Source organism: Otolemur garnettii, unplaced genomic scaffold (genome assembly GCF_000181295.1).
Source record: "Otolemur garnettii isolate 467f Iridium unplaced genomic scaffold, OtoGar3 scaffold00042, whole genome shotgun sequence".
Lineage (NCBI taxonomy): Eukaryota > Metazoa > Chordata > Mammalia > Primates > Galagidae > Otolemur > Otolemur garnettii.
The window spans coordinates 13,450,376-13,461,670 of record NW_003852437.1 but is presented as its reverse complement, the minus strand read 5'-3'; the positions used below and the strand labels follow the sequence as shown (position 1 = coordinate 13,461,670).

Sequence of the window (11,295 nt, the reverse complement as noted above, 5' to 3'; positions counted from 1 at the left end):
TGTTACCCTTGGTAGAGTGCTGTGGCGTCACAGCTCACAGCAACCTCCAGCTTTTGGTCTTAGGCAATTCTCTTGCCTCAGCCTCCTGAGTAGCTGGGATTACAGGGGCCCAGCTCAAGGCCACCACCCTTGGTATATGGGGCCAGCCCCCTACTCAACTGAGCCACAGGTGCCACCCCAGAAACTCTTCTTATGGTTTAACTTTTTCTAGATTTTTTTTTTTAATACTCCTCTTCAGTATGAAAATGAGTAGCAAAACTTGGCCTGTGGGTATTTGTAAAAGATCCTAGCTTTGTCCCAATTTTTTTTTCCCACAGAGTTACTTGTCTCCTTACAGATTAATTTCCTTTTCAACTCCTAATTTGTCACTTCTCACCAATAAAGAAAAAGTTTTTGGTCATCTCACAAATGCCAGGCCAGGATGATGAGTCGAGAGCTGCAGGGTCCTACTGACATGGACACACTGGTTGGCAGGCTCTTGCACTTGTAACTTGACTGCAGGGTATGTCAGCTTTGTCACATATAATTTGGTAGAAGTATACCTTCAAATAAAATGATTCCGTTTTACAGAACTGCTGGGTCACTTGGAAATGATGAGTAAATTATAGATAAATATGATAAGACCCCTAGACACTTACCTTATGAAATTCAGAGGTTTTTCAAATATAATTTGGGACTTAGGTCAGTTTGTGGAAACAGGTGAGAAATTGAGTTTCTCTCTCATAACTCAGTCTCTCTGAAGGAGAAGTAATAGGAATGGACTGAACTGCTATTGGAGTGTAGGGTTAGTGCTTGAGAAGAGTGGCAGTACAGAGCACCTTGATGGGTCCCTTGGTTCGAAGATGGTGCTGTTTTGCCGTATCCCGGCTTTCTGCAACTGTACTGTGTGAGTACTGGGTTGGAGGAGAGCTCATCTATAATTGTGGTTTTAGGAGGACTGATTAAGGAGGAGAAGATAATGAAATGAAACAATTCAAGATTGTGGGAGTGGCTGAAGTTTTTGGAGAACATTTTCACCCTTGGAATTTTCTTTTCTTAATATATAACTAATTTGAAGTGAGAAATCCCAATTAGTTAAAAGCACAGTTTTATCTCTATCCTCCAAGAGAAAATAAACATGCAATCAAACTCACAGAAATGTTATTTTACACTAACGGTATATGAGAAAACATCTGACCATTAGAGCCCACCGTACGCTCCATTGATATTTTAGGGAGACACCTTTTCCAGTTTGCTTCTTTAGAACTCTGCTTTATTTTTTCTTCTCACTAGTCTCCCTTTTCCCCAATAGTTTTAAGTATCCCATTTAAAGTATTAAAAAATGAAAGAAAACTTAAGATTCAAGTGACTCTGAATATACTGTTTGAATCATGCAAATATCTCAGGTTTAATTTTTTAATGAAGTTTTTGAGCTTTTTAAAATTCAATTATAGATTTTAATACTAAACAACTTCAAAGATATAAAACTATTATTTATGTACTCATAATAATTAGAAAAATGATTTTAAAAAACAACTTATATTAAATTCATTCTTAAGATGTTTCTGTTTTACTTAAGATAAAACACTTATTTTAAGGATTGACAGTAATGATTACTATAATAGGCATTTTTTTTGTTTCAAAATAAATTCATTGTATTTTACTTTTTCCTAAGGTAATATTTACGGATTTTAAGGTTGTTAACGTTTTGGCAGTATGTAACATGCCATTTGAAATCCGTTTGCCAGAATTCACAAAGAACAATAGACCTCATGCCAGGTAGGTCTTTGAAGAGGCAAGATAACTTCACAAATTTAAAATTACTCGTTAGGTTATAAATATTTATATTAATTTTGGCTTTTTTTGTGTGTGTGTGTAGTTATGAACCTGAACTTCATCCTGCTGTGTGCTATCGAATAAAGTCTCTAAGAGCTACATTACAGATTTTTTCAACAGGAAGTATCACAGTAACAGGTATTCTATAATATTAAAACAAAACTTGTCAGTTATGGATTGAGTGATGTAAGATTGCCCATACCAAGATAGAGATAATGTCTAATTTCTCTCTTTGATCACTTCTTCTGCCCTTTAAGGGGAACCAGTCTCCTAACATTTACCGCTGTAGATTACTTTGACTTGTTTTGTATTATTCGTAACTCCTACATGTACTGCTTTGTGTCTGTCTTTTACTCATTATTGTCTTAGTAAGATTCATCTGTATTGTTCCATGTAGAGGTATGTAGATCATTTATTTTCATCTAATGTGTGAATGTACTATCCAAAGGCATTTGAGTAGTTTCCAGTATGGAGCTGTTAAGAAAATTCGATATATCCATAATACGGTTTTTTTGTTTTGTTTTGTTTTGTTTTTTTGAGACAGAGTCTTACTCTGTTATCCCAGGTAGAGTGCCGTGGCATCACAGCTCATACAACCTCCATCTCTTGGGCACAGTGATCCTCGTACCTCAGCCTCCCAAGTAGCTGGGACTATAAGCACCCACCACGACACCCAGCTAGTTTTTCCTGTTTTTAGTAGAGATAGGATCTCGCTCTTGCTCAGGCTGGTCACAAACTCCTGAGTTCAAACAGTCCACCCACCTCAGCCTTCCAGAGTGCTGGGATTACAGGCATGAGCCACTACCCCTGGCCCATGATATGATTTTTAAATGTATGATATCTTACACTTAAAATAACCTTCTAGAACTTCAGAGGTTCATACTTTATGAACTTTAGCAGTTTTACATAAACAGAATACTCTAAAAATATAATTGGTACCTATTTGTTATATCTTTTGGAAGGGGTGGTTTCAGAAGACTGGGCATATGTTTCAAAGGGTATCATTAGCGTACAGTATGGTTTTTAAAGGTACTATGATTATAAATTATATAGCAGTATTGTTTGAAAGTCAACCCCATCCTCAGGCAAACCTGAATTTCTTTAGTATCCTTGACATTTGCTTTTCAGCCATTTATTCCTTAGAGGAGAATAACAATTTTTGGTACGTTTAGATTCTCAGCAAATAAGTTTTACTTTTGACTCATCCCATAGCTTTTTTCATCTTTCTTGGAGACTTTCAAAGCCTATTGCTACAATCCCACCTAAATCTTAAAAATGGGATGGTAGGAAACAAGTCTATTTGTTCCCTTCTTTTGACTGTTTGCACACTTTGGAGCTTGGACATCTCAGAGGCCCCAAAATCTATCAGTGGTAGTCCCTGCTAAATGTAGAATAAAATGATGCATATGTAAAAATCTGTGTTATTGAGTTAATGAATAATTAACCAGCACAATAACAAACCCAAGACATTTGACCTAGTTAAGTAGTGTGCATTCTTTACATCTAGAATAGCCTATGAAATGTTACCAATTCAGTGAACACATGCTGAGTGTTTCCCTTGAGCAAAGCACTTTGTCCTTTGTGGGGTGGGGGAAAGGGTAATCAGGAAGGAGCTGACCAAGTTGGACATGGGGAGGACCTTCAAAGCACTCACAGTGGATGGCTATCTAAGTTTTCAGGGTCTTTTCAAAAGAGGTAAGTGTATATTGATGAAACCATTTTTAATTCAAAATAATTTTTTGGAAAATACTTTTCACTGCCCTTTTTTATGTTTCTTCTTAGCTATTTAAATGAAAGATTACACTTTTAAATGGCATTGAATGGATTAGTTCAATTTTGGTTACTGTCTTGTACTTTTTACCCCCTTATTGACTTGGATAAGCACTGAGAGGGAAATGACCAGGTTAGTAATAAATGTGGATACTAAGTGGCAACAAATCGATGGGGAATTTTAGACCCTGTAGTTTAAACAGCCCTCTCGTTTCCCAATGTTTTGGTAGCAGCTGTGTGTTATTCTGCTGGGTTCCTCCATACTCTGGGTGCCTCATTTGTAGCCAAAGCCAAGTAACAGTGACTGAAAGGACCGTGGTTGTCTAGTCCGTTTCTTACTCCTTCCTGTCCTCCACATTACATTACAGTGCTTTTTATTCTCTGCCACAAGAGTTGCGTGCAGTTTCTTATACCCTTTTTTCAGATTGGGGCCCTGAAACAAAATGAATATTATTTTGTCTTTTAGATTTCCTTTGTCTAAATAAAAATTACATTCTTTTGGTTCTTCTTGACTATATGTAAAATTATGTAAGTGTGGACATTTTAGACAGCTAACTTAACATTCTGAACTCCCTGAATATTTATAGTTCTGGGCAGTCAGTTTCCCCTAGCCCTCTCCTTTTTACCTCTTCTTACCTTGCTCCCTTGTGTTTCTTCCAGGGCCCAATGTAAAGGCCGTTGCTACTGCTGTGGAACAGATCTACCCATTTGTGTTTGAAAGCAGGAAAGAAATTTTATAATTCATTACTTAATTGGTTAGATTCTCTAACTGAGCACCTTTTAAAACCTGCACATTTGGACTCAAAAGGAAAACTGGACCAACAATAATTGAGGAAATAGACTCTTTTACTCATTCACGGCTACAGTGTAAGCTCCAGTCCCTTTGGATTTTATTCCAAACGTTGCTGTAATATAAAAAGGAAGTTTACAAGACATGACATTGCTGCTTTTACAAAAGGACATTCTATTTATTTTCGCAGTAATTCTCATGTCCCCATAAGCAGAGCTGTCACAGTGTGCACTACCTTAGATTGTTTTATTGTTGTCATTGTTATTTTTTTCCAGTTTGAGCTAAGGTGTTTTATTTGTGAATAGTCTTTTACATTTTTGTATGCTGAATATGGGCACCAAAGAACCTGTAAAAGTTATCTTTTTCAATTGAATGTGCACAAATAAAAGTTTGGAAAAGATCTCTCTTCATATCCATTCTGCAACTTTTATTCCCCATTTTCTATTTTAACAAAAATTGTATTCATGATTTTTTTTTAATCTATGCAAGCTTAGACTTCGGCTAAAGTGTGTTGGCTTCTTTTTGAAGTGTATTTTGTATATATATATATGCGCCACATGTGAATAGTATCTTTAATGCTGTGTTACCAAATATCTAATAGGAAATTTTTTCATGCAGATTAGAAATAAAAATGTGTATATAAATTCTAGGGAACCGGAGTAGAACTTTATAGATAAAGGATAATGTTTAATGTTGCTAATTTAATATGATAGAAAATGTTAAATCACTTTTGAAGGTAAAGAAATTGTAGTTTTACAAAGAGAAACCTCTTACCCACTAGATGGACGTGAGAAAGACCATGTGATAGCGTGTGCCCATTCGGACCTTGTTATTCTGGAAAGACTCAACAACTATAGCTGTAGGGAAGTGGTTGAGGTTCTTGACTCATTCATTTTAGGCCGGTGCTCAAGGCTATACTAAGAGTCTAGTCAGAAGTTGATAACATTGTGCTGTTTTAAAAAGAAGTGCCCACAAGCTGCCTCTGTGCCACAGTATCATTATAATACAGTTCCACTTGAACTTGAAAGCCATTTTGTGAGATATGTCTTTCCTTCGCTGTGTCTTATTTAATGGAGCTAAAGAGTGACTATTCAGTATATGGGGTTACTACTCTTACAGTTATAACAAATATGTATTTATGAAACAGTGTCTGTGGCTCACCCAGGAGCCCTGCAGTGGTAACCCAGGATCCAGCTGTGGTCCTGCTCTACCACTTAGGCTTAGGAGTTAGCATAACCTACAGTGATTTTACCTAGAAATTAACCTGACTGGAGAGTCAAGTTAGTTTCTCAGGAGAAACCTGATAGAGACAATATTCCAACACAATTTTCTATAAAAACTTGAACTTCCAAAAAGTTTTGAAACCCTTGTGAAAAATCGCAACATCTTAACCTCCGTATATAGTACATTTTTCCTTACCATGTTATAAAATCTTGAAAACCTAGCTTAAGCACTGCACTGAACAGTATGTATTATTTTATGTCTATTTTTGTCTTCCTTTTCAATGCCTTTCCCTACCCTGCCTCTCATTTCCTCCAAAGTAGGGGGCAAAGGCTAACTTTTATGTTTTTCTTTCTTGTGAAAGATTTAATTATGATTCTTAGACTTTAATTTGGGGGGGGGTTATTTTCCATTTGTGTTTGATTCATTTTAAGATCCACTAGTATAGCTAAACTCATAAATATAGAGAGTAAAATTAGATGAAAGAGTTATAGGCAAACTGTTGTAAACATTTGAGATTTTTCACTTAGTTTTAATTAATAGTAATAATGACCCCTGTTTTGCAGTGTTCACAAAGAAGGAAGCATAGAAAGGGAGGAGCATGATTATATAGCCAAGATGTGGATCCAGATAATGTAACATTTTCAGTATTTGAGTGAACTGAAAGCTGAGCAGATCAATAGTTCATGGAAGTGTTTTCTCTGTAAAGGATGGGGAGGCATCTAACCAGGTCTGCTTCCAGGGCTGCTGCCTGAGCCTCACTGGGCAGTGTCCATGGGTAAGCCACTAAACAAAGCTGGGAAGAAATGAGTGTGTCTGATGTCTTTTGCTGGCTTTCCACAGTACTGTAAATTTTTTTTATAAATAAAAACTGTGAATATATACATAAAAATTATAAGTATGCCCCCTTTGTATTTTTGAAAACCAAAAAGCTTGATTTGGTATAAGATGATGGGTATTGGGTAAAAATTAGTTTGAAGATAAAATTGTTTAGTTACAGACTCAAAACAATAAAAGAAAAATATAAAAGATGATAAAAGATACTGAAGTTGAGGTCACTGGTAATAAACCAGCTAGCTTAATAAACAATGTTATGCCTATATACAGTGAATGGCTAAACCAAGAAATAGCTGCTCGTGCTTCAGAGGAAACATGGAATAGCTTTATTAAATGTCTTACCATCTGTGGTGTTTGGTAAAAAAAAAAAAGAGAGAGAGAGAGAAAACCCAGTTCATATTGATAACCTGTCTTGATTTTTAAAAAGAAGTCTTGGCCTGTAATTCACCGAAGATTCATGATAAATGTCTTGCTTTTGTCCATGCCACACCAAGGTTTCAAGGAGGCACATCTCACACAAGAGCCTTGAAAGCCCCATCATCAGACTTACTAACTACAAAAGGATTGTGATAAATTTCTTAAACTGACCCTCTGCAGAACACAGACATATTCCTTTTCCTTTTCCAAAACTAAAAAGCAGAGTATGTTCTACCTTGCATATGAAATGTACCATGACAGAATTAACATTTGAAATCTCCTTTCCCCTTGGCCTTCCCTTGCCAATTTTAATTTAGATAATAAATTTCAGTTACTCTCCTGAGTCTCTTATGCCACAGAGATTTATGTAGTCTTTCCCTTTGTTATAAGGAGATGTCATGGATCACATACCCTTAATTTGAAACTAGGACAGTTTGTTAAAAACCTATAGAAACATTCCCAGGTAAATAAAATGGAGTTTTAAATTCTTTCTCAAGTTAGGTTATTCATTCTTTTAAGTTTTTGGCATGCCTTTTAGAGTTTGCAATATTAGTCATTTAATGGGCTACTACTTAAGGGCTTTAAGATTCTTTATTGTGGATTTTCTATCATATCCCAATTCTGTTGGTAAAATGTCTTACTAAAAATCAACTGGAGAAATACAGAAGAGAACAGTCCATCTTTGTGTGGATGAAGATTCATGTTGCTGGCACAGTGTGCATCAATATGATTCATCACAGAGAAGAACATAGGAAACTGTCTCTGTGTGTGAAGCTCTCTTATTTTGTCTGCAGTCATCTGAAAGTCAGCGTCGCATACAGCCTGTGTGCCGTAACCTGAGGTAGTGATATTCCTGAGTGCAAAGAGTTGCAGGAAACTGGATTACTGTAAGTTGTCATGAAAGCCTTACAAGGAGAGAATTTTTATAGGCTTAATGACTTAAACCTAATTGCTTAGAGATCTAGATAAATAACCTAATATCCTAACTCCTTTTGTAATATTTTACTAACAACTATTTCTGAATAAATATGGTCCCAGGATTTTTAAATTGTCTTTGATATTCATTTTTAAAACGAAAAAAACGCATATTTTTCTCAACTATTGTGAAATTGGCTTTTAAAAAGATTTTACAATATTACAAAATTCATAAAAGTAGGCTATTTTGCATTTAACTGTAGATCACAACTCATAAAATAAGTAGTATAATCTTGGTACTTGTTGAACTGTAACTAGGAATTATCACTAAAATCCTAGCCAGGATCTGCTTCTAACTAATCTAGAGAGAAAACATGTGCAATTAAATTGTCCACATTGCATGTCTTGGTTCTTTTTACACAAGACCCATTGCAAGTAGTGTCCTTAGTAAGCCAAAACTGTAAGCCTGTGTCCAGACAATTTGCGTCTGAATAACGAAGCAGCAAGACCTCCCTATGTACTTCGCTTAAGGCAAAGGTTGATCTCACCAGTAGGACTTAAGTCTTTTCAAAGGCTGCTCTGTGGGAAAGGTGCAAAGTATTGAACCAGCCAGCATCATTTTTTCTATCCTGATTTACACGTTCAGAATCAAAAAGAAATCACTTAAGACCTGTATACCTCATCTACCTTCAGGGAAGAGTATGTGGGCATAGTTTTCTTTCTCTCTTTTTTTTTTTTTTTTTTAAATAATTTCAGTGTGTCCTTCAATGACACTGAAAAAAGAACACAGGAGTAGCAACTACACATTGGTCCCAGACACCCTGCTAAGTGTTGTCACAGGGCACCCCTGTTTGCTAGGTGTTTGAGGCTGTTAGGTCTCTGGAGACAGCTGCCTTTGGTTGTCCTCCAACACATGGCTTATTACACTCCAGGAGCTGCACTTGGGGTTTTCTTTTTTGAAGCTGTGTTGGCACTAATTCTGCTTGGCGGTGACTCATAAAACAAATGTTGTTTTTCACATAGTTCCTGAAAGAGAAGCACAAACGAGAATGTGATTTTTAGTTTACAGTTTTTGAAAAAAATGTGCAGGCTATTATTTTTCAAATTGCCCTGGGGTTTAAATTTTCTAGCTATGGAAAAAAGCCTTATTGGTGAAGCCTGATGGTGAAATCCAGTATGCAACAGAACTCTGGTCCGTCTCATGCAAGGGGTGAAGTGGGGCGTCCTCTTAGATCACGATCACAGCAATCTTCTGCAGGGAGGGATGGCAAGGATCACGTGATAAACAGAGAGCTAGTGGAGATGACATCCCAGAGCCTCCCTCATTTTTTCCCACTTCTCACCACCAGTATGTCTGATAACATCTACACTGCCTTTCATATTGTCCCCTCCTACATTAGCAAATTCCTTCTTCGGGATTATTCCTATCAGCATAAACATATGCTACAGTGTTTTTATTTTAAAAAGAGAAGGCCACCTTTGAGCCTTCCCTCCCTTTTCAGATACCTTTTTCTGTAACTGAACCATTACTTGTGTGGTCACAATGTGTAGATGGTATGGGTTGAATGGATAAAGACTTGCTTTCAAGGAGCTTACGTTATATTTGAGTCGAGGAGACAAGCCTATAAGCGTATAATTTGGAGTGAATAAGTACTCGTGAGAAAAGTAAAGGGAGAAGAGAGGGAAATGATTCAATTGGGTGGAGGGGGGGTCTGTATCAGACAGGTGGCTACAGAGGCGACATTTGATCATAAATGAAATGAAATAAGAGAAACCAATTTCTTGGTTCCTGAAATTCTTCTCTTATTTCATTTCAAGAAGTGGGATAGGGAAATGGGTTGGCACCTACAAGGAATTTGAAGTCTGGGGGAGGTATTTCTTTTTAAGATGGGAACCACTGCAGCTTTGTATGTATGAGTTACTGTTAACTCCCATAGAAGGGAAATTTATGATAACCAAACGGGAACCTTGGCCTTGCAACAGGTAGAGTATGTGGGCATAGACGGAGGTAAGTTAGCAGATCTCATGGCAGGAAGATGAGGTGGTCTCTTAGTTTCTCTTTTCTCAGTGAACTATAAAAAACAAAATCAAGGGCAGAGAGTAAGGAAGGGGGGAGGGAGTGCTAGAGGCTTGAGAAAGTACAGGTGGGGAGTAACCATCTTGCAAAGTAGGAGTCAACCTACCAGGGAATTGGTCAATTACAGGCAGTCCTACAGACCTACCTGAAATATATGCTCAGCATAGTTGGCATGTTTTCTTCAGCTGCATTTAGCTCCTCAAATGCAGGGATAAAATAAACTAAGAATTGGTTTGATCAAAGTTAAAGTTTGCCTGTGTTGAGAGGGCAGGGTATGAAAGAAGGAATCAGGGGGACTTGGTGGTGGCCCAAGGAATCTAGGCAGGGTAAGAAAGGAAGTGAGAATGTGGGTGGCCCATACTCGGTGGGACTGGTGGGACTGAAGTTTTGTTTATGCGCAGGTACTGAAGTGGGTTGAAGAGAAGAGTGGTCAGAGAGTGGGTTAGGGTGCTTGCAAATGGAGCAGCGATTGGTGCCAACAGTCCAAGGTATAACCGTCCCATGTGCTCCCTTCATAGCTCAGCATCTACAAGGAGAGGACTGTAGCTGATGTGTTCACTTCCATTCTTTTCTCAGTCCTCTGCTAAGACTGAGTCAGGCACAGCTGTGGTCACATCCCACCTTCCCGTAGCACTTCTGGCTTCTCACCTGCCTCTCTGTTGGCTCCGTTGCAGTCCTTTTTGACCCTCCCTCCCCTCTGCTTGATCTCTAAAGGCTGGTATAATCCAGGCCCTGGACCTCATCCCTTTCTCTGCTCTCTGACGGGAAGATCTCATCTGGATGGTTACACCTTGGACTGTTGGCACCAATCACTGCTCCAATGGCTTATGGCTATTTACAAGCTGTTGGCCACCTCCTGGGGTTTGACTCTAACCCCCAGAGAGTCTCTAGAATTTCAGACTGACTTATCCAGCTGCCTAATGATACTGTATCTACTGATGTCTAATGCACACCTCAAAATTAGGCTCTCTGGAACAGAGCTGTTACCACCCACGCCCTTAAGCCTAGTCCTCTTTCAGGCGTCCCTATCTCAGCATCCATCCAGTTTCTCACACTAAAATGTGGTGTCATCTTGGTGTCGACTTCATTGCCTTACTTCTGTATCCAGTTCATTCATGTACTCATCCATTCAACAAAGACCTTCAGTGACATGCCAAGGAGCTGCTGGGAAACCACAAAGTTCCCTGCTTTCAAGGAATTTAAATTTTTGGTGAGAAGAGAGATTTTACTTAAAAGTAGTATTTCTGCTTGGAGGCACCTGTGGCTCAGAAGAGTAAGGCGCCGGCCCCCCATATGCCAATGGTGGTGGGTTCAAGCCCAGCCCCAGCCAAAAGCTGCAAAAAAAAAAAAAAATTATAATTTCTGCTTTGTTTAAAACTGAATGATTGGAAAGTAGGTGCAGAGTTGGGTACATGGTTGTGATTTGATTTGATTTTTTTTTAATTTTTTTTAA

At 38.0% G+C, this 11,295-nt stretch overlaps 2 protein-coding genes and 1 pseudogene across 2 annotated transcripts in view; 1 reads left to right on the top strand and 2 right to left on the bottom strand.

Moving 5' to 3' along the window:
• The window catches only part of TBPL1 (TATA-box binding protein like 1), a 34,841-nt gene extending 30,065 nt beyond the window's left edge, over positions 1–4,776 (top strand). Inside the window, exons 3-5 of the mRNA XM_023513506.1 lie at positions 1,655–1,758; positions 1,859–1,953; positions 4,246–4,776. Of these exons, the coding sequence (XP_023369274.1) occupies positions 1,655–1,758; positions 1,859–1,953; positions 4,246–4,325 (279 nt within the window). The 3' untranslated portion in view covers positions 4,326–4,776. The remainder of the gene's footprint in view (positions 1–1,654; positions 1,759–1,858; positions 1,954–4,245) is intronic.
• Positions 4,777–6,886: 2,110 nt separating this feature from the next.
• LOC111725523 lies at positions 6,887–6,998 on the bottom strand (annotated as a pseudogene).
• A 1,638-nt stretch (positions 6,999–8,636) lies between these two features.
• SLC2A12 (solute carrier family 2 member 12) overlaps positions 8,637–11,295 on the bottom strand; it is a 57,732-nt gene continuing 55,073 nt past the window's right edge. The window contains 2 exon segments of the mRNA XM_003790314.3: positions 8,637–8,663; positions 8,665–8,791. Of these exon segments, the coding sequence (XP_003790362.1) occupies positions 8,637–8,663; positions 8,665–8,791 (154 nt within the window).